The 21,928-nt window shown below is 35.5% G+C and overlaps 1 protein-coding gene across 1 annotated transcript in view; it reads right to left on the bottom strand.

Moving 5' to 3' along the window:
* LOC123541702 (uncharacterized) overlaps positions 1-17,276 on the bottom strand; it is a 32,196-nt gene extending 14,920 nt beyond the window's left edge. The window contains exons 1-3 of the mRNA XM_053531315.1: positions 17,053-17,276; positions 15,623-16,250; positions 686-742 (exon numbers count right to left, since the gene is read on the bottom strand). Of these exons, the coding sequence (XP_053387290.1) occupies positions 686-742; positions 15,623-15,868 (303 nt within the window). The 5' untranslated portion in view covers positions 15,869-16,250; positions 17,053-17,276. The remainder of the gene's footprint in view (positions 1-685; positions 743-15,622; positions 16,251-17,052) is intronic.
* Between the last annotated feature and the right edge of the window lie 4,652 nt (positions 17,277-21,928).

Below are 21,928 nucleotides of genomic sequence, written 5' to 3'. Positions count from 1 at the left end.
AGTCAGTAGGGGTCGTGCAGTCAATAAGTACTATCAGCACGTGAAGTTTGAAGATCCTGGGTGCAGTGGTTCAGGAGTAAAGTGCCTTCAGGCAAAAAGTTAACATTGGCACCTGTGACCTTGACCTTTGACATGGTGACCCCGAAGTCAGTAGGGGTCGTGTAGTCAATAAGTACAATCAGCTTGTGAAGTTTGAAGGTCCTGGGTCCTGTGAGTAAAGAACCTTCACGCAAGAAGTTAACATTGGCACCTGTGACCTTGACCTGGTGATCCCTAAGTCAGTAGGGGTCGTGTAGTCAATAAGTACTATCAGCATGTGAAGTTTGAAGGTCCTGGGTGTAGTGGTTCACAAGTAAAGTGCCTTCATGCAAAAAGTTAAGGTTGTGAAGAACAAACGAAGGCATAAAAAGCAATATAATTCTATAAAATTTGTATGTTATCTAATGCACTGCAAGTCGGCTCATCACAGCCGACATGTATGTGATGTTTTAATACATTCCAACAAGTTGGCACTGAGATATCAGCTTACACATACAAACTCAACCGAAAATTACTCAGTTGAAAAAGGTTAATAATTTTGGGCTGCAAATGCTGAAAAATGTGCAAGTGCAGTAATTCTACCAATTCAATGAATGTTGAGGTAACACAAATACACAAATAAGACGATATGGAGTTCAAAACTTACCAATGCTTTCAATCTTTTCCAGAATAAGACACACACACACATCCCAGCCAGTATCACCTTAAATAAAACATACAAAAAATTTATTCATTCCTTCTCAATAATACCAATACAAATATCTTTAATACTTAAACAAAGTCTGGTAGTTGATTTCTGCCAAAATTGTCTTTTATAATAATGGCTTGATAATAGTCATCTTTTCATGCAAAACAACAACAGAACAAAAAGATGAAATGACAACAAAACGTCATATTCTTTGCAGGCAAAAAAAAGATGACAAAAGGAAAAGGTAATGTTGGCAGAAATCAGCCACCACACAAAGAGAAACAGTCAACAAAATATAAAGGAACAAATCTTTCAGTTCCAATAATTTAGCAGGGGTTTTATTAGCTGCCAGATGAATGTACCCATTCCTTAATCTCTGGGTCGCCTCTGCTATGCCGCCAATGTAGCCAAATGCTACAACTTCAAAGAATTGGCTTAGTATAGATCTTTGAAAGTGACTACTAAATAATTTTATTAAAAATGTAGCCAAGTTTCAGCAATTCAGATTCAATCTGGAACTTTCTTTCAAAAAGTGGCTACAACTTTACAAGACCCAAGGGAGGCCCTGAATCTATGTTGTTCCCAAGGCTGATGGCGCAAGGTACTGTACATCAATCAGTACTTTCGTACCACTAATTGGTAATGTGCCCCCCACAATGCAACTTAAGCATTTCTCAGCTGGTACAGAAAGTGGAGCATTTGTCTGAGCTACTTTAATGGCCGAAGAAGGATTTAGAGATTACATTATATTTGCAAGGAAATTGCCAAGCATCATAACTGGTCCTCTATCTTAACCCTAATACCCTGCTTAATTTCTATAATGAACTTGTCCATCTGTCAATCTGGACAGTACCATTAACTGTTAAAAGGGATGCATACCAAAAAGACACTGACTGAATGGCGAACAGTGCAGGTCATAATATGCTGCACTGGTCACAAAGGCAGAATCAGTCGTATCCAGCATGATAACCTTGGGTTAATACAGATTTGACTGTATGAAATAAACCTTTTTTCTACAAACCTCTCACTCAATGGTATGAAAATTAATAAAATAAGATAACTTATTCAAATGACATGAATTAATGAAATATCTTTGTTTAATATTGGTATAAATGGCTAATAAGCATAAACATTACAGACTCTTTGAAATTACAGACAGCATTATACGTCAAAACAAGACACTGTAAGGGACATAAATACATGTTATACGACTCTTTTTTAAGTATTTTTCTTTTAAACGCAAAGGTAAATATATAATTACTTTTCATCTTGGTAGCTTCTATGCATGACAGATCATACATAATATCTCTGTTAAAGTTTAATGTGAATTTTATCAATGTCGTTTACGACATTACCATATAGAGTAAAATGGCACATGAACTGAGCGTGTCAAGCACGCGAATAGAAAACTTACAGTGTATGCATTATTCTTCATTACAAAAATAAGCTGCTAAATTTGGAAGTATCTTTCCCCTCTCCAAAAGGTATGTATTTTTCCTCACTGTTTTGGACAATACTCCTCCACCCCAACCCCCACACACCTAAAGAAAAAGTTAGAAATATGCCTTTTCCAACTCAAACTGTTAGTATATATTCAAACAATACCATAAACACATTTCTATCAAAAACTTTTTCAATAATACAACATGTTTTTTCTCCTATTTTAGTTGTTATGACACAATTTTAGTATTTTTACCCTCCTACTGGGCCCTAGGGCCCTGGCTTACAATCCCCAGTATAACGAAGGCTGCCCGAGTAACAATGAATTAATGACATTTTAAAGCAAAATTAACAACAGGCTGAGTAGCAACATGTTTTATAAAATATTCTGTTCACTTGTCATGTAAAAAAACAAAATTCAAACAACAATCCTTACTTACTTTGATTTGGTGTTGTTTGAATTGTTTCCTTAACTCATAATGCTGGTCACGACTGATTATGCCTTTGCAACCAGTACAGATCATGATCAGCCTGCACATCCATGCAGTCTGATCATGATCTGCACCGTTCGCTATTCAGTCAGAATCTTTTGGTAAGCTCCCCTTTTAACAGTTAATGGTACCATCCAAATTGAAAGATGGACAAGTTCATTATAGAAATTTAGCAGGATAAGGATTAAAGATATGGGGCTAACCGTCAACTTTAAAGCAGTTTCCAGTGTTGTGCTACCTTGGATGTGTGTTATGATTTGTTACATACTTCGATCATAAGTGGTACTACTTCCAACTGATGAATTCTACTTTGCCACATTTTTTTTGTAAGAAGTATAGAGTATCAAATAGTCAAACATTTTGGATGGGAACTGAAGCGTGGCTAATAAAAAACCTGTTGCCAGATGAGATAAAATTTCATCTTCTCCCATAAAATAATTTTGGATAAGTCTGACTTCTGTATAAAGGTGTGCAACCAAAATGTGTTCAGTTTTTTTTTTGTTCTGGTCACCTCAAGTCGTATAGTGCAAGTGCTATCCATTTGGCTTAATCGTGGCCAAAAGGTAACAGGTCTATGAAAACAAAAACCATATTTTGTGAAAAACACTTTAATTACCTCTGCACATTTTTTCTGGTGTTTAACATGGTGAGCATTAATTAGCCCTAAAAAAATTCTTTGTTTCTGGTAACATGCTAAAAACAAGAGGGCCATGATGGTCCTATATCGCTCACCTGTTATCACTGCACTTGAGGACAAGAAGGTCCTCAGAAAAAATATCTAAGTCCAAAGGACAGGAACAACAAAGGAAAGAAATTTAACCAAAAAGAAAAGAAAAATTCTTACAAGGTACAGATATGTCAAAATACACCTAAAAATTGGAGGTACCATCCATGTTGTACCACAGAAAAGTGGTCTCGGTTTTTCCCTACGGCCAATAATAAAAAAGTTACTAAAAATAAGCTATTTATATTAACGTAAAAGGGAAGTAATTAAAAAGAAAATTATTGTAAGTGAACAAAAGAAGGATCTGCCAAATAAATCTGTTGACATAAATGAAATTTCAGATCAGTATCTTCATTAGTTACGGAGATATACCCATTTTAATTTGAAATAAAGGGAGGTAATTTGACATAAAATCAGTCCACAGTTATCTACCCTGATTGACTCAGTCCAACTAATGATAATAATGAAATTTCAAATAAGTCCTATAAGAACTTACTGATATAAATCCATTTTGACTACAATCAGGGGAGGTAATCAGATATAAAATAACTCTGGAACCTACGATTGGATCTGATTTGTCATGGAATCCAAGATTTATTGTTGTTGAAGATATTTTGGAAGTTTGTATCAAATAAAACCATAAATGAAGTCTCTATATGGCTGCAAAAGCCAAAATAGCCAATTTTGGACCTTCAAGGGGCCATAACTCTGGAACCCATGATGGAATCTGGCCAGTTCAAGAAAGGAACCAAGATCTTGTGGTGATACAAGTTGTGTGTAAGTTTGGTTAAAATCAAATCATAAATGAAGTTGCTATTGTGCAGACAAGGTCAAAATAGCTAATTTTGGCCCTTTCAGGGGCCATAACTCTGGAACCCATTATGGGATCTGGCCGGTTCAACAAAGGAACTGAGATCTTATGGCAACACAAGTTTTGTTCAAGTTTGATTAAATTCAAATCATAAATGAAGCTGCTATTGTGCAGACAAGGTCAAAATAGCTAATTCTGGCCCTTTCAGGGGCCATAACTCTGGAACCCAAAACGGAATCTAGCCAGTTCAAAAAAGGAACCAAGATCTTATAGTGATACAAGTTGTGTGCAAGTTTGGTTAAAATCAAATCATAAATGAAGCTGCTATTGTGCAGACAAAGTCAAAATAGCTAATGCTGGCCCTTTCAGGGGCCATAACTCTGGAACCCAAAACGGAATCTAGCCAGTTCAAGAAAGGAACCAAGATCTTATAGTGATACAAGTTGTGTGCAAGTTTGGTTAAAATCAAATCATAAAAAATGAAGCTGCTATTGTGCAGACAAAGTCAAAATAGCTAATTCAGGCCCTTTCAGGGGCCATAACTCTGGAACCCATAGCGGGATCTGGCCAGTTCAAGAAAGGAACCAAGATCTTATGGTGATACAAGTTGTGTGCCAGTTTGGTAAAAATCAAATCATAAATAAAGCTGCTATTGTGCAAACAAGGTCAAAATAGCTGATTTTGGCCCTTTCAGGGGCCATAACTCTGGAACCCATAATGGGATCTGGCCAGTTCAAGAAAGGAACCGAGATCTTATGGTGATACAAGTTGTGTGCAAGTTTAGTTAAAATAAAATCATAAATGAAACCACTATCGTGCAGACAAGAAATTGTTGACGGACGGACGCACGGACACACGACGGACGAAGGGTGATCACAAAAGCTCACCTTGTCACTATGTGACAGGTGAGCTAAAAATTAAGGTAGGTAGGTCGGAAAATGTTTTGGGTTTTTTTTTATTAAGTGAGACTTTTCCGAAATTATTTTTGTGTCAAAAAAATGAATACATATAAGGGGGTTATGCCTTTAGAGCATTAGTAAGTTGATTTCTAACATCACTGAGCATGTTTAAAGCATAAATTGTGCAGTTTTGCAAGTTTTTGTTAAAAATTTGAAAAAAAATATTCTCCAAGTCCAGAAAACATTTAGGATCGGGCCAGAAATTTACGGTAGGTTGGGATACCGGAAACAAACATTTTTTTGCGCCTTAGGGAATATATTGTTTAATCAAAATTGTAACTGATTCAAGTACACTGGGGTAGATCAACAAAGTCACAAGTTATATCAAATATGTTGTGTTTTAAAATATAATGCTGGAAACGACTAATTCTACCTTTACGACCAGTGTAGATCATGATAAGTCTGGACATCCATGCAGTCTGATCAAGATCTGCACTGCTGACCATTCAGTCAATATCTAGGTCATTTTTCTGTTGACTTTATTTAGCAATTTCATTTTTAGTGTTAACCATGCTGGACATGACTGATTCTGCCTTTGTGACCAGTGTAGATAATGATCAGCCTGCATGTCCATGCAGTCTGATCAAGATCTGCACTGTTCGCCATTCAGTCAGTATCTTTTTCGGTAAGCACCCCTTTTAACAGTTAAATTAAATGGTACTGTCCTAACTGAAAGATGGACAAGTTCATTATAGAAATTTAGCAAGGTAAGGGTTAAACACAGGTAACGCACCTTTAAAATTACTGATCACATGACCAAGCCAACAGCAGGTGCATTTGACAAAGGCAGAAATATTTTGTGTTATTTACATGATAAAAGTAATTGCCCAAAATGCTTCAAAAGATAAATACAAAAATGTACATCATCATAACAACTTTTAAGTATAACAAGGCACAGAGCGAAAATAAATAAAAAGAGAATTATTGCAAAAAAAAATTGTAGATGATTTAAGTACTAAAACCAAGTAAAAAAAAAAACTTCCCAAAATTTTATATTAAATTTTCTGTTGCATTATGGTAATTCAAAAGCCACTTTGTTTTTGTCAACTTAAAATCATTTAAATGTCAGGTAATTTGTATAGTATCGTGATAAATTTATACCACCTCCAATATCGCACATTATCTACAGCACAATAAAGGGAGGTAATTAAAAACAAAAGATTGAATTATACTCCCTATTCATTGAACTGAATATTCAAACCTCTGACAAACATGACAAATATTTGAGAAAATAACTATTGAAAGAAAGATTTATCAAAAACTCCATGTATTAAATGTTCCTAACAAAAATGTCAAAAAATGCAGCTACATTATCAACAAATTCATAACGAGCCTTTAATGTAAACATTGCTACCGCCAGATTAATTAAGCCACAGTAAGATATCAAAATATCTTAAAATCATTATATCATTTAATGTAAGACAAACTTATTGTCGAAAAAATAAAATAAAACGATTAATAACTTTAGATAAAACTATTGTTTCATCAACAGTCATTTAAGATATATAATAGCTTTATTCAACCTTACAATCTTAAAACAGCTTTAATACAAAATTAAGCAAGCATCTTCAAAATCTTGAAATCAAATACTGTCGCATTTTTTCAACTGTCGGAAGTTAACATCAGTATGCAGCCATAAGATAATTGTGCCTTTTGTCCGTCTTTTGTTGGTGCGTTTAAATGGGTGACAGGATCGACAATTTAAGATTAAATACCTTGACACAAACAAAATACATGATTGTACACCCAGTAGTTTTTTTTTCTTCAGTTTTGGGGGAATAGCTAGGGACAGGGCCTTTCACATTGTAATGACAAGATTACGGAGAAAAACACCTAACCCTAACCCTAGAATTTTTTTTTTCTTTTATGTATCATACACCATAAAAATTTAAGTTTAAAGAGGTATGACTTGTAAACACATTTAATTTATGTTTTGATTTGTATGTTTGCAGGTAATTTTGAAAAAGACGGGGGAAAGAAACTTAATTATTTGCTTCGGTGTTAGAAACTTGTATAATTTAACCCTTATCATTCTGCTTTTGCGGCCAGTGTAGATCATACATCTGTGCAGTCTGACCATGATCTGCACTGTTCGCCACGCAGTCGGTAACTTTTTGGTTAATTAGTATTCTTTTCAACAGTTAATGGTACTGTCCAAATTGAAAAATGGACAAGTTCAATATAGAAATTTAGCAGGACAAGGGTTAATTGAATAAAACTGAAACTTAAACAATGAATTCAGTTTAATAGCCCATGAATGGAAATACATTAATCATATTCATTTTATAAATCTAATTAATTTTATCTAGACCACTTAAGACATAACATTTCATGGCAAAACTGAAATGCAGTAACTTTATCTTCAACATTTAACATTTAAAACCTGATAAAACAAAAATAAAAACAGCGAAAAAAAAACAAATACAAAAACAAGTGAAACACAATATCTTTATATTATTAAATTAAACAAACAATTTATTATTCCATTCCCCATGCTCAAGTAAATATTAGCTTATCTCATTTCTGCCACTATATCAGAAGTTTCATGATTCATACCTCAAAAACTTTCTAAGCATATAAACCTTCGGTGTTAGATTTCCATCAATTACCAAAAAAACTGATTCTGAGAAACCACTTTCTGAGTTTTTCTCACAGAATTTTGGAAGCAACTTTATAACCCTCTTTGAATGCACTAACACTAAAAAGCTCTTGAAAATCAATCTATCCCGTCTCAGAATTTGATAGTTCTAAATAATGCGTTTAATAGGCCAGAATTGAATTTAGATACAGTTTTTTCTTGCTGTTTTGGAAACAGCCTATAGCCCAAAAATTGGGAATTTTGATGGGTAAATGTTCCGAACTAGGAAATATTTTGTCCCATAGGATATAGTAAGGATGTGTTTAAGCATTTTCTCATACACTCGTTTCACATTGTAGAACCTCTTTAACATACTTCCATTACAAAATTGTCCATAATTTGGTCAATGTTTGTACAATTTTGATGATTTTTTTTTTCAGAACGTAGCTAGATTGGGAATTTTTGCACTCTTTTTGGGAAAAATACATACTTTTTGGCATTGGGAATATAGCCGAATAACAGCTATAACAAGTGAATGAAGTACTGCCATGCAATACAAAGTCCCCTACTGGAAGGCACCTAATTTTCTCTACTGCAGTATAACATAATGAACTGATATTTGTCAATGATGTATAAACAATATTGTACTATATATACAATATAATATAACAAAGCACTTGGATTAAAATTTGCATATATAAAAACGTACAGTTGTTTTCATTTGGAATTTTTTTGGCCGATTATACAAAAAGTTATCATAAAAGTTATTTATAGTAACAACAAAGTGAAATTAATCCTACAAAAAAAAAAAAAAAAAAAAATCTATAAAATGTAAGTCCACAAGAAAATCTTTACCAGGTAGAGATAGATCAAAATACACCTAAATACTGGATGTAACATGCATGTTGTACCACAGAAAAGCGGTCTCGATTTTTCCCTACGGCCAGTAATAAAAAAGTTACAATGTAATCTATTTATAGTAACAACAAAGGGACGTAATTCTAAAAAAGTGTGCCTCATGGTGGTGAACATTTATGCCAAGTTACATCAAAATCTCTCCATGCATAAAGAAGAAATGCTCTGAACAAAGTCATTCTGACCTCTAAGTATGACCTTGACCTTAGACCTAGCGACCTGGTTCTGGCGCAAGACAATTTGTCTTATGGTGGTGAACATTTGTGCCAAGTTACATTAAAATCCCTCCATGCATAAAGAAGAAATGCTCCAGACAAAGTCCTTCTTGAATTAGACCTTTGACCTCTAAGTATGACCTTGACCTTTGACAAGGGCTCCGGAATTTGCGCACGACACGTTGTCTCATCATGGAGAACATCTGTGCCAAGTAATATTGAAATCCCTTAATGAATGACAGAGTTATGGACCGGGCATGAAACAGACCCTGTTCATGCCATGTTAACATTTGACTACTAAGTGTGACCTTGACCTGTGAGCTAGGGGTCTGAAAGTTGTGCATGACAAATCGTCTTATTATGACATAAAATTTTGTCAATTGATATTAAAATCCCTTCATGGATGGGAGAGTTATGGACCGGACAGGAAAAAAACCCTGTTGACCTTTGACCTCCAATTGTGACCTTGACCTCTGAGTTAGGGGTGCAGGTTTGCGCATGACACGTCGTCACATCATGGGGAACATTTGTGTCAAGTAATATTAAAATCCCTTCATGGATGAAAGAGTTATGGACCGGACACGAAACAGACCCTGTTCATGCCATGTTAACATTTGACTACTAAGTGTGACCTTGACCTTTGAGCTAGGGGTCTGAAAGTTGTGCATGACACATCGTCTTATTATGAGGTACAATTGTGCCAAGTGATATTAAAATCCCTTCATGGATGGGAGAGTTATGGACCAGACAGGAAAAAAGCCCTGTTGACCTTTGATCTCCAATTGTGACCTTGACCTTTAAGCTAGGGGTCCAGGTTTTGCATATGACACGTCGTCTCATCATGGGGAACATTTGTGCCAAGTAATAATAAAATCCCTTCATGGATAAAAGAGTTATGGACCGGACACGAAATTGCGGACGGACGGAATGACGGAAAAGCGCATTCCTATAGTCCCCGAAACTGGTTTTCAACCAGTAGGGGACTAAAAACAACCGAAAAAAAACACCTGAGATATCTCTGGTATTGTATTTCTGTTACCAGACAGGGGTGACAAAATCAAAACTAGAGATGCTTTTGAGAAAAGCGCATGTCTCCCACAACTGCCCCTATGTAAAATGTCTAGTTTCTTTAGACGGTTTAGACGAGTGGATCCATTTATATGGTAGACGGATGAGTGGATCCAATCAGTAATTCAAGGGCCATAAATCAAAAGTGCTTGGGCGGATTTGGCTAGTTATCGAACTTGGCTAAGGTCTTATGGCCAAATGCATTTTGTTCAAGTTTAGTGAAGATCGGATGAGAAATGTTGGATTAAGAAAGTGGACAAGTGTAAAAAGGCAGATTTTTCGGTAATTCAAGGGCCGTAACTCCAAAATGCCTGGACTGATTTGGCTAGTTATCGAACTTGGCCGAGGTCTCATGGTCAAACACATTTTGTTCAAGTTTGGGTAAGATCGGATGAGAAATGTTCGACTTCGAGTGCGGACAAGAGTAAAACTGCCAATTTTTGGTAACTCAAGGGCCATAACTCCAAGACGCCTCGACCGATTTGGCTAGTTATCGAACTTGGCCGAGCTCTTATGGTCAAACACATTTTGTTCAAGTTTGGTGAAAATTGGATGAGAAATGTTCAACTTAAGAGTGCGGACAAGCTTTGTGACAGACACACACACAGACAGACACACACAGACTGGAGTAAATCAATATGCCTCCCACACCACTGTGTGGTGGGAGACATAATTACTGTAAAACTTGCCCAACTTTCTGTGAAAGCATTAATATTCGTGGGGAACTAAATTTTGTGGATTTTTTGCGGTTGAGACAATCCACGAAATTTAATCCCAGTGAACAAGTAAAGTTCCCATTCATTTTTTTTTTTGTTCAAAAGTTGAAATCCATGAATTCATATATGAGCTGTGCCATGAGAAAACTAACATAATGGCTTTGCAACCAGCATGGATCCAGACAAACCTGCATATCCACGCAGTCTGGTCAGAATCCATTTTGTTCACTTTCAAAGCCTATTGCAATTAGAGAAACCGTTAGCGAACAGTATGGATCCTGAAAAATAAATAAAGAGAATAATATTGCAAAAAAAATTGTAGATGATTAAGTGCTAAAACTAAGAAAAAAAAATTCCCAAAATTTTATATTAAATTTTCTGTTGCATTATGGTAATTTAAAAGCCACTTTGCTTTTGTCAACTTACTATCATTTAAATGTCAGGTAATTTGTATAGTTTCATGATAGTATCACAAGTACCATTAACTGTTTAAAGTGGTGATTACCAAAAATAATATAAGCTATGAGTAAAACTTTAACATTACAATATTCTAAGTCGAAAAGGGGCCATAATTCAGTCAAAATGCTTGATAGAGTTGCCTGCTCCTGTTTACAGACTGGGGTCATGATGGTAAACAAGTACATGTATGCAAAATATGAAAGCAATATCTCAATGGACATTGAAAATATTTGGGGTGGTACGCAAACTTTAACATTTGTGTGACGTTCACTCTAACGCCGACGCCGGGGCGAGTAGGATAGCTCCCCTATTCTTTAAATAGTCGAGCTAAAAAAATGAATGGGAACTTTAGGCTGGTCTGGATCCATGCTGGTCGCAAACCCACTATGTTGGTTTTCTCATGGCACGACTCATATTATGAGGACAGAATGTAATATTTTCAGTCGATCAACACAAAAGTATTCACTTTGTCAAAGAGGCCCAGGCCTGTGATTTGGGGAAAAAATAGCTCGGTATTTGGGCAAAGGGATAAAACCCTGATGTAAAGTCAATTTCTGGAGAAAATTGCATGATTTAGAAAAAAAATTCTGAGTTGACATTGGAGCCTGTTTAACGGCCCCAATTATAGAAGGAAAGAAAAAATCTGCTAAGGTTTTCAGGGCTGCATTGTTGATGTTGTTTTTTTTTCTTTTTACAAGGTCCCATAAAGCTGTGCAGCACCCAAGGGGAATGCAACAAACTGGTCACTAGCAGCATGTTTAATTTTCAACTTTGGCCATAATTAAAAGATTGTTGTTTTTTTGGGTGTGGGTAGGTAGGTACATTTTGTAGGTAGGCATATTATTATAACCATATACCAGTAGAGAAGAAAATGATTTCATCTGAACGGCCAGGAAATAAAAGTTGGGTTGCAGTGATATTCACGGGTAGTTCATGTTACGACAAACAACTGTTGTTTATTTTTTAATGATAGCCTTGGAGGAAAAAAATTTCCTCTCCAATATAATTTCCTTCACTGCCCTTTTAAAAAGCAAAAAAATTGGAGAAGAAATCACTTAAAAGCCTTGTGTCAGCAATCAAAAGTCTTCTCTGTGTGATTTGATAGTTTCAGCAATTAAAACAATTTCTTGAGAAATGAAGCAACTGTTCCTTGTGGGAAATCTAAAACTTAATTTTCTATCTGTCTGAAGGCAACAGAACAACATACATCTGGCCTTGAAATAAATCTAGTACTGTGCGAGGGCTGGTCAATAGAGTTCTCAGCCTCCTGACGGCAAGTGACTTTGCCTTTGCGACCAGTGCAGACCAACATCTGGCCTTGAAATAAATCTAATACCGTGTGAGGGCTGGTCAACAGAGTTCTCTCCTACAAACCATTAGCCTGCTGGTGGCAAGTGATTTTGCCTTTAAGACCAGTGCAGACCAACATCTGGCCTTGAAATAAATCTACTACTGTGTGAGGGCTGGTCAGCAGAGTTCTCTCCTATACCATTAGCCAGCTGGCGGCAAGTGATTTTGCCTTTAAGACCAAGATCAGCCTGAACGTCATGGTCTGCACCGATCACTACTCAGACAGTAAATTTTCTGTGAACACCCCTTTAAACAGTAAGTGATGCTGCCCAAACTGAATGATGGACCAGTCCATTTCAGAAATTTAGCAGGGTAAGGGTTAACGTATGAATAATCTGTACAGTTCCTGAGCCAAAAGGACTCGACTTTGAACTCTGAAGAGCACGGGTAATCTTGCCCATAGGGGAACTTCAACTATATTTTTAACTGCACGAACCCAATTTCTGGTTGCCCAAAATGTAACATGAACATTGTGATGAGATATTGCAACACATGATAACATCAAAAAACAGTAGTACATGATTTTCTAAGAAGTATTTCTTGGAACTATTCATAAATTTCACTCACCTAACAGTCAACTGCGTATGATTTTTTTGCCTGCCCACATTTCGCTTTTACCTGCCCTGTGTAATAGAGCAGTCCTAAATGGTTGAGTCCAGGCCAATGAGGGCCAACATGCAATACATAAAAAGATCAGAGGTGGAAAAAACAATTGTCTGACTTGCCCATTTTGTTTAACCTTTACCTTAATAAATTTCTAAAATGGACCGATCCATCATTCAATTTGGGCAGTAGTACCGCATATTAAGGGGTGTTCACTGAAATCTCCTGACTAAATAGCGGACAGTTCATACTAAGATCAGCCTGCAGAAATGTCGTCCAATTTCACAACTAAAGAAATTCGCGAATATATCAGCCTGCGTAAATTTCTATAGTCACAAAGACATTTCATTATTGTCAACTGGGCACTCGTTTGACCATTTTTGTGGCCGAATATGGGCCCAATTCCCCTCATAGAATAATATGTTTTTTCCCCCTTTCTCAGAAGAAAATTCCCGATAACGGGTTGTTTGACACAACTAGATATGAACTCCCTTTCAAGTTATATTATAGTGCCTCCAAGGAAGGTTATTGCTGCATTAGTTAGAAATGATTAAAAACAGTATTAAAAAGTGTGAAAAGTTGTAACATAATTTTATATTCCCCTTTTTTGTCTTAAAATGACCAAAAATTCCCCTTCCTAAGGGTATGGGTACCTGTCCCCAAGAGTTGTCTAGTGCCCTGGTCAAGTAAAGACATATAAACCAAGCTTTTTTGGTGATTTGCTAATATTTCTGCACACAAAATATCTGGAAATGGCAATTTGCTTAACTTTCTGACCCGTGAATATATCCACTTACACAGTAAAAGAAGAAATACCCTAATTACTGTAAAATCATTTAATTTCGTGGTTTTGGTCAAAATGGCAATTTCATGGTGATATGAATTCGTGGATTTCAAATTTCGAACATAGAAAGATTAATGAATGGGAATTTTACTTGTTGGTTGGGATTAAATTTCGTGGATTGACTCAACCATGAAATCCACTAAATTAGTCCCCCCGGGAATATGAATGATTTCACAGTATGGAGCTGACACAGCCTTCCACACAAGCCTTTTACAAATGAACATATTACAAAACATGGACAGGAAAATGTAAAATTGGTGTTCTTCAATATATGGATACTTTTGAACCACCCCCTCATGTTTAAGAACTTGCAGTATTTCTCTGACTTGAGAGCGTGGGAAAATAGTTGTTGAATTAGTCTTCAAGTGGGTGTGTGAGAAAGCCATGCACAGATTGTTTGGCAAGAAAAGATCATTTTTTTGTGAAGCCAAGTGGTTAATTTCAACAGTTTCAAAGCCATTTCAGGAAGTCTCTTTACACAAATGACTGCAGTATAGACAAGTCCCTTTGTTTGTGTTCACTTTGTTTTATCTGCATGCTTCAGGACCATTAAGAAAAGAATTCAGAACGAGGATGTTAAATAGAATTTTATACAGAATAATCATGATAATTATTGCTTTTTAACTTCCTCTGGACAACATATAAATAATGTTTCTTTTTATTCATTCACTTCCGTATTTTCCATTTAAATTTAGAATTTTATATGATAAATTAGCAGGAAGGTTTAGATATCAATTAACTGTCGTAACAGGTCAGGGTTTTTCCCTATATAGCCGACTGTGCAAAAATGGAGGCAGTCCCAAAGCCAAAAAAATTCACATTTTGCAAATTTGATCCCCACAAAAATGTCTTAATATGTATTATTATGTTTCAGTTTTTCCCAATGAAGACAAATTCTGAGCACTTTTTCCCAAATACAGTGCTGGTTGTATTCCCAAAATGATGAAAAAAGGCCTGTAGTAATGCCATTCAACTCAGTGGGAATCAAGTGACAAGACCCTCCTCATTTTGTAAAGATCTAGAGATGAGTCCATGTGGCTTTAACCAATTCTTTTAAAGCTACTACTTGCCCATAGCTGGGGTGAAACTTTTCAACATGTTCATTTCCACCAAACTTCGCAAAGAATGTATACTGTGAAATCATTTAATTTCGTGGGCATGAAATTTCGTGGTTTTGGTAAAAACAGTAATTTCAAAGGGATATGAATTCGTGGATTTCAACTTCTGAACATAAAATGAGAATAAGAATTTTACTTGTTCATTGGGATGAAATTTCGTGGATTGACTCAACCACGAAATCAACGAAAATTAGTCCCCCACAAATATTAATGATTTCACAGTAAATGACCCTGTGTTAGATATACATGTAGGTAGAACTGCAAGAAGAACGTTTTCTCCATTATTTCCGAAGCGTTTCAATTATTTTACTTCCTTCAGTGCACTTATTTTGACATTTTTTTAAAGAATATCTTGCAAAATTCATACGTCATTAAGTTTGTTCACCTAGTCACTTTCATAGCACCAACATAATGATTTTCAAGAGAAAAAAAAAATTGCCTAAAAACTGAGAACGATTTTACCCTTTTTTTTAGAAAATGTTGACGGACACACCACTGATATTGAGCGGTTACAAAAGCTCACCATGAGCCTTTGGCTCAGGTGAGCTAAAAGAAAAAATATAAACAGAAAAAATTACAGTCAAAACATTTTAAATATACTTACTGCTCCAGAGGTGATGTATAAAGGCATGATCTCTGTATACTGGCTGGAACTTGTTGATCCATTTACATTCAGGTAAACGCCCATAGACACGAGCCCGAGGACAAACAGAATTACTCCAAGGATAAGAAAGATGAAAATTCGTCCTGCACACATTTTCCGATTGCGCTGGGTTTTCACTGAAGGTAACTTTCCACGTACGTAGGGATTTGTAAAGCCTGGATATGGGTAGCCGTTAGATACTGCCATGTTGTAAATTTGAAAAGTTTGATCATTATTCCTAGAATTAATATATTTCAAGTCCTTGAACAGAGTTACGTTATAATTAATCCCTGCATTTCCTGAAGTTGGCACAACAGCTGTCCAAATGTATTTTAATCCAACTAATTGTATTCAACATAGCAAAGAGTTAACTATCTTCCATCTATTTTGCTTACAAATTATTTCCTCTAAATTAGTATAATAACTATTAACTTCAAATTATTTCCTCTAAAATCTTTACCGTAACTATTAACCTTGAATTATTTTCTCTATTAACCTCCGAATGGTAATTTTATTATCATGATTATCAGCTAAACTCCAGCCTCGTCCAGATTAAAAATAGTATACCATACTGGTCTACCTCAGTTTTCTGAAAAAAAAACAAAAAAACACTTTAAACAATTTACAAAATTATATTTCAACAATATCATGTTCCAGGGAAAAAATTACAATCAAACATGCTATATATCTCATAAATGAATTATCAGAAAGACCATTTTTCATATTTGAGCCGCATCATGAGAAAACCAACATAGAGCATTTGCGACCAGCATGGATCCAGACCAGCCTGCGCATCAGAATCCATGCTGTTTGCCTACAATTTCTCTGATTGCAATAGACTTTTAAAGCGAACAGCATGGATCCTGACCAGACTGCGGGGATGTTGGTTTTCTCATGGCATGGCTCATTTAAAGTTCCATATAGGGCTTTTAACTTCATGTCAAAATAGATGTTTTGCATAATTATTTTATCATTAAAAAATAACTACTTACAATATTTCACAATGAACTAGCTTTTACAGTAAATGTTAGGGTCATAAAGGGAGGTAATCATAAACAATGGATTTAGTAATATTTTCTACTATGTGTTAATCACCATTCAATCTTTTTGGAATCATATGAGAAATTAATAACTTTAGATAGGTTTTTAACAAGAAATAGACATGTTTTACGTCCATGACAAAAAAATGAGCCCTTACCCTTAAACTTGCTATGTTCCATAAATTTTTTTATATTTTTTTTCAAGAACATGAAAAAAATATAATATTATACCCCCATCACTTTGAATGAAATAAATTACTCCTGTACACAATATCTGGCCATCTTTCCCATTGCATCCATAAACTTATTAGTAATAAATAAAGTTTAACCAAGAAATTAACTACAGCTAACCCTCTACTATGTTGGTTTTCTCATGGCGCGGCTCATATGTATTCCTATTTCAATGCTCCTGAAATCACAGTCTCTCAAAACAATACAACTCCTTGAGAACTTTCTCCTAGTTCTAAACTTAAATCCTCAAAATGACGTGCTTATATAAAAAAAAAAAACCCAACTTTTTGTATGTCATGTATCAAAATTAGTCTAATTTATTATTTAATATTTTATTCAACACATTTAAATTGATTCCAAGTCTTAGACATGTCAAACACTTTTTTATAAACATTTCTTATCTTTCACACAAATATAAAACATACCTTAGCAATTATTTTTTTATCTCCCTCAACACACATGCTGCCTGAATGAACTTTGAACTTGAATTTAACGACCCTTATCAAAAAAGCGCACAGCTTCAATACCTCCACGCTCCTATACTGCTACCATCAAACATTGTGAGACAGCTGTACACTTGCCTAAAAGTGTGGCCATCGATTCATTACAACGATTATGCTTTATCAGGGCTTTTTGTATGTTTTTTGGGAAGAAGGCAACTGGTCAAATTGGGAATTTTTTTACACGATAAATTGACAAAATTGGGAAAAAATGTATCAACAAATAAACTTAAAATTGTGAATATGAATATTTATTCATATAGGTTTTAAGTTTTACTGGTAGACATTCATATCGATAACAAGTTTGAAGTTTCCGCTACTGAAAATTATAGAATTTATTTTTCAAGATTTGTTTGCTGATTCTTGATATTATATATCGGTACCATGCAGAAATAGAATAAATCTTCATTTGTCGTGTTTAAACTTTTGTTTACACTTTATAAGTTTTCTCCACAATTACTCTATTAACTGTAATATCTACCTTCTATTTTGTATTTTACTTAGTTACTGTAGCTTAAGACTTTTAAGGTAACTTAAAAAATAAATTACGAGACTTGGGCAAGCAATTAAAAGTAATGTTATAAGAGTATGACAGGATATATAATAGGCAAATATGAAATCATATATGGCACTATTTCCATTTCAAAAAGTTTCATTTTACATAAACAGGGTTATTAACTAGCTGCTTTTATTTAGGGACCTAGACAGTCAAAAATAAATGTTTAACATTAGGTATATGTGCATTTTCTTCAACAATTTAGGGGCCAAGCCCAAAATCTAGGGACCATGGGCTACTGGGCCCCTGCTAATTTATATCCTTGAATAAACAATTTTATCATCCAATCATCTATCTTCTCTTCCAGTATGAATTCAACTGTGGAATAAACTTCAAGCCCACCTGGTCACAGCACTGGGCCTTGCAGACTTCAAAGGCAAGGTTGCTGTTCTGTCATTTTTGTCTGAACTTGTTTTTTTGGCCTCAGCTTACCTTGCACTTACATTATTATTATATCAAGACAGTGTCCTAGATCCAGTACAAAATTGGAAGAAGCAATTACTAAATGGTTTGGTATAAAAGAGATGTAAGAAAAAACAAAAATAAATATTATCGCAGAATATAATGGATTCTTCCTATGATATCAACTGACTTAAAGTAGCAACTTCGACTGATTTTTCAAAATAGACCTGCATTCAAAATGTTTAAATAAGCTGAAAGAGCAGATCTTCAATTTTCCATAACAGTTTAAATTTTGAAAATATCTTGATAAATAAAGAAGTTATGACAAATTGAAAATCATGAAACGGGTGAAAAAATCTGGAATTTATATTATATGAAAACTGAAAGGGAAAAAAATGCTGATTGCTGAACGCAGGAACTTTTCAACATTTTTTAACAAAATTAATTTACTCCACTAATAACAATGAATAATGGAGATACTAATTAACAGAAATTACTTAATTTGTTTTGTTTCTTTTTTTGTAAGATTATTTCAGCTTGCTCCGACCCCTACAACGATTTCCGCATTCACTCACGAGTACTAGTTTATATCATTCCAATATAGCAGACAGTATGTGTCGAGTACACTTTTTGAGACACAGTAAAAGCAGATAAATGCAAGGGCATGGCTTGCTGAAATGGTAAAATTATTTAAGATAATAATATGCATGATACCTTCCAAAAGAAACAAAGTGAATTTCGGCAGTATTATGCATAGAAATAAAACTCCGGTTCCCTACATGTAGCCTATGCATGGTACCTTGGCTACAGAATCAGTTCCAGACGAGTTAGTTTGCTGTCTAGCCTCTAGGGAACCGATAGTCTAAATAATGAGACCTTGGGTAGACCGATTTTACATTTTGATATTTTACGTTGTCTAGCATGTCTAGAGGAAGGATACTGAGATAATCGACCAGTCAAAAAATAAAACGATATTTGACTCTCAAGTACAATTATTTGGACTAGGGAACCAATTCTGGTTCTCTAGCCACTGTCTAATGTTTAATTTATAAAAGGAAGTAAGTCTGACCCATAGGGGTTCGGCTCATGCCTAGGTCCAGGCCCTACCCTATAAAAAAGGCAGTGGCTACGATTATGGTACCGTAATCCTAGCCTCCGGTTCTAGGATTATGGAAGTTCCGTATTCCTAGACAACCCTATGAGGATAGGCTAGGATTACGGAAATATTTAAGAGGCATCAAATATATATTAGGTTATGCATAAATGATGCTGAAAACTTCTTATTTCACTTAATTACAATAGCGATTTTTCATGCCTGCCTTATTTTTTCGTGTTATCTATCCGCCATTTTGGGTTAGTATAATCTTAAACGCTATATTAATAGCGGCGCGCGGAAATATTACAGAAATACGAGTGTCAAAGTTAGGTTTAAAAAAATATTCTATACTTGATTTTTTTTTTATTTATAACCATATTGTATTTTATTAAAGACCATTTGTGTTGATTTGATGAAAAAAAATGCAGGTATATACGAAACAGAGATAATTCTATAATATTTCCTCGCGCCGCCATTTAGATTATTCTAACCCAAAACAGCAGATAGATAGCACGAAATAATAGTGAAATAAGTAAGTTTACAACGTCATTTCTGCATAACCTAACATATATTTGATGCCTCTTAAATACTTCCGTAATCCTAGCCTATCCTCATTGGGTTGTCTAGGAATACGGAACTTCCGTAATCCTAGAACCGGAGGCTAGGGTTACGGTACCGTAATTGTAGCCACTGCCTATAAAAAAACATAAGGCAGGGCCTGGACCTGGGCATGAGCCGGACCCCTGTGGTCTGACCAGTATATTAAGACGTGTTTTTTTTTCTATTTTTCAATGTCTTAGTTTTCCTAGCAATAAAATGCAGATACGTAAGGCTTATAGGGATGACAACTATAAGAAGATCATAAAAATAAGTCATCCCGATAAGCCAAATTTATATGTAAGGCTAATGAGCGCCTTGCTGACCGAGATGAAAGGAAAGTTTTAAAAGATTTCAAACTAGCATATTTTTAGACTTACGTAATTTATAACTACCAAAAAATGCTGGTAATACCGGATACATATCAAAATATCAGCTGTCAAATTCAAAATTACCTCCTTACTTAGAAATTAACTCCAAAAAAGGCTGCTCTCACTTTCACTCGCCTTTTGTTTATCAACGCCTCGCATCAGTGATTCAAGCATTCGTAGACACAGATTTTCCCGCGAATTTTAAATTTAGAGAAGGCCTGAAGAGTTGTCTCCCGTGGATTATGCAGGCTTCCTTTGGCTCATCTTTTATTATATTTTAAAACGGAATAGAATGATCTAGGCCCTAGTGCAAAACCAGAACTAGATTGAATTGCACATCGATATTGACGTTATATTAAAGCGACTTTTTTTGTTCTCCCTTTGCATGCTTTACTCGGGGCCTCTATGGCCGGGTGGTTATTTAAGGTCGCTAACTTTGAATCACTTGCACCTCACAGATGTGAACTCGAGCCTCATTCGGGTCGTTTTCATATGAAGAAACCATCCAGCTGGCTTACGGAAGGTCGTTGGTTCTACCGGGTGTCCGCCCGTGATAAGATAATGCAAGGAAGAGCACCTGGGGGGAAACTAGGACTAGCTTTCATCAATAAAATTGTTTCTTTATATAATTTAGACTGAAGAAAAACATCGAAGTTGTTACCACTGCCCCTTCCATGGCGGTGCCAACAGTGTTCTTTTTGTCATCACTGTCTGTTTGTGTGTTCGAATCCAAAGCGGTAATGGGCAAGTGATTCGAAGTCAGCAACCTTAACCATTCGGCAACGGAGGTCCCCACCGGGAAAAATAAAACTCTCATTTGGGCTGGTGAAATGGTTGCTCTCTTCCACTTCCTGTCTTTTGTGACTTAATCAGTTTTAAGAGATTTGTTATGGATGGGGCTACCTCTTAGCGGAGTTCATCATAAGTTAGATGTCTTGGGGAACCAGACTGTCTTGGGGGAACCATGCAGACACTTTATTTCAGAAAAGACCCTTCTGAAACCCTCCCTCAACAAATATGAGGATCATTGATATATGTTATGCTGACTGGAAATTAATTGTTTTCTAGCTTATTTGTCAAGCTTTGGGACTTGGACAATCGTTTTCAATCTGTGCGTCGAGGATGTTTGCCTTCGTAACCGCGTCGGTATGAGCCAGACGCAAGGTTATACTACAGCGGGATCTCACTTTTGTTAAATTTAATCTACAAGCAGAACTTTTTTTTACTGCCTGGTTGGGAGTCGCAAGGGTCTTAAATGTTTGCTCGGTCGTTGGTATGTTACCTAGCTGTTTCATGTTTTAATATATTTTGTTTCGATTTCTTATAAGTCTGAGAAAGCCGAATGTAAATAAAGGTCATGCACCCTTAATTAACGCTAACCCTGCTGAATTTCTACAACGAACTTGTCCATCTTTCAATTGGGACATTACCATTAACTGTGGGTTAGAAGGGGATCTTATCAAAAAGATATTGA

The sequence above is a fragment of the Mercenaria mercenaria genome, chromosome 19, assembly GCF_021730395.1.
Source record: "Mercenaria mercenaria strain notata chromosome 19, MADL_Memer_1, whole genome shotgun sequence".
Classification (NCBI taxonomy): Eukaryota; Metazoa; Mollusca; class Bivalvia; order Venerida; family Veneridae; genus Mercenaria; species Mercenaria mercenaria.
This window is presented reverse-complemented; position numbering and strand designations above follow the sequence as displayed.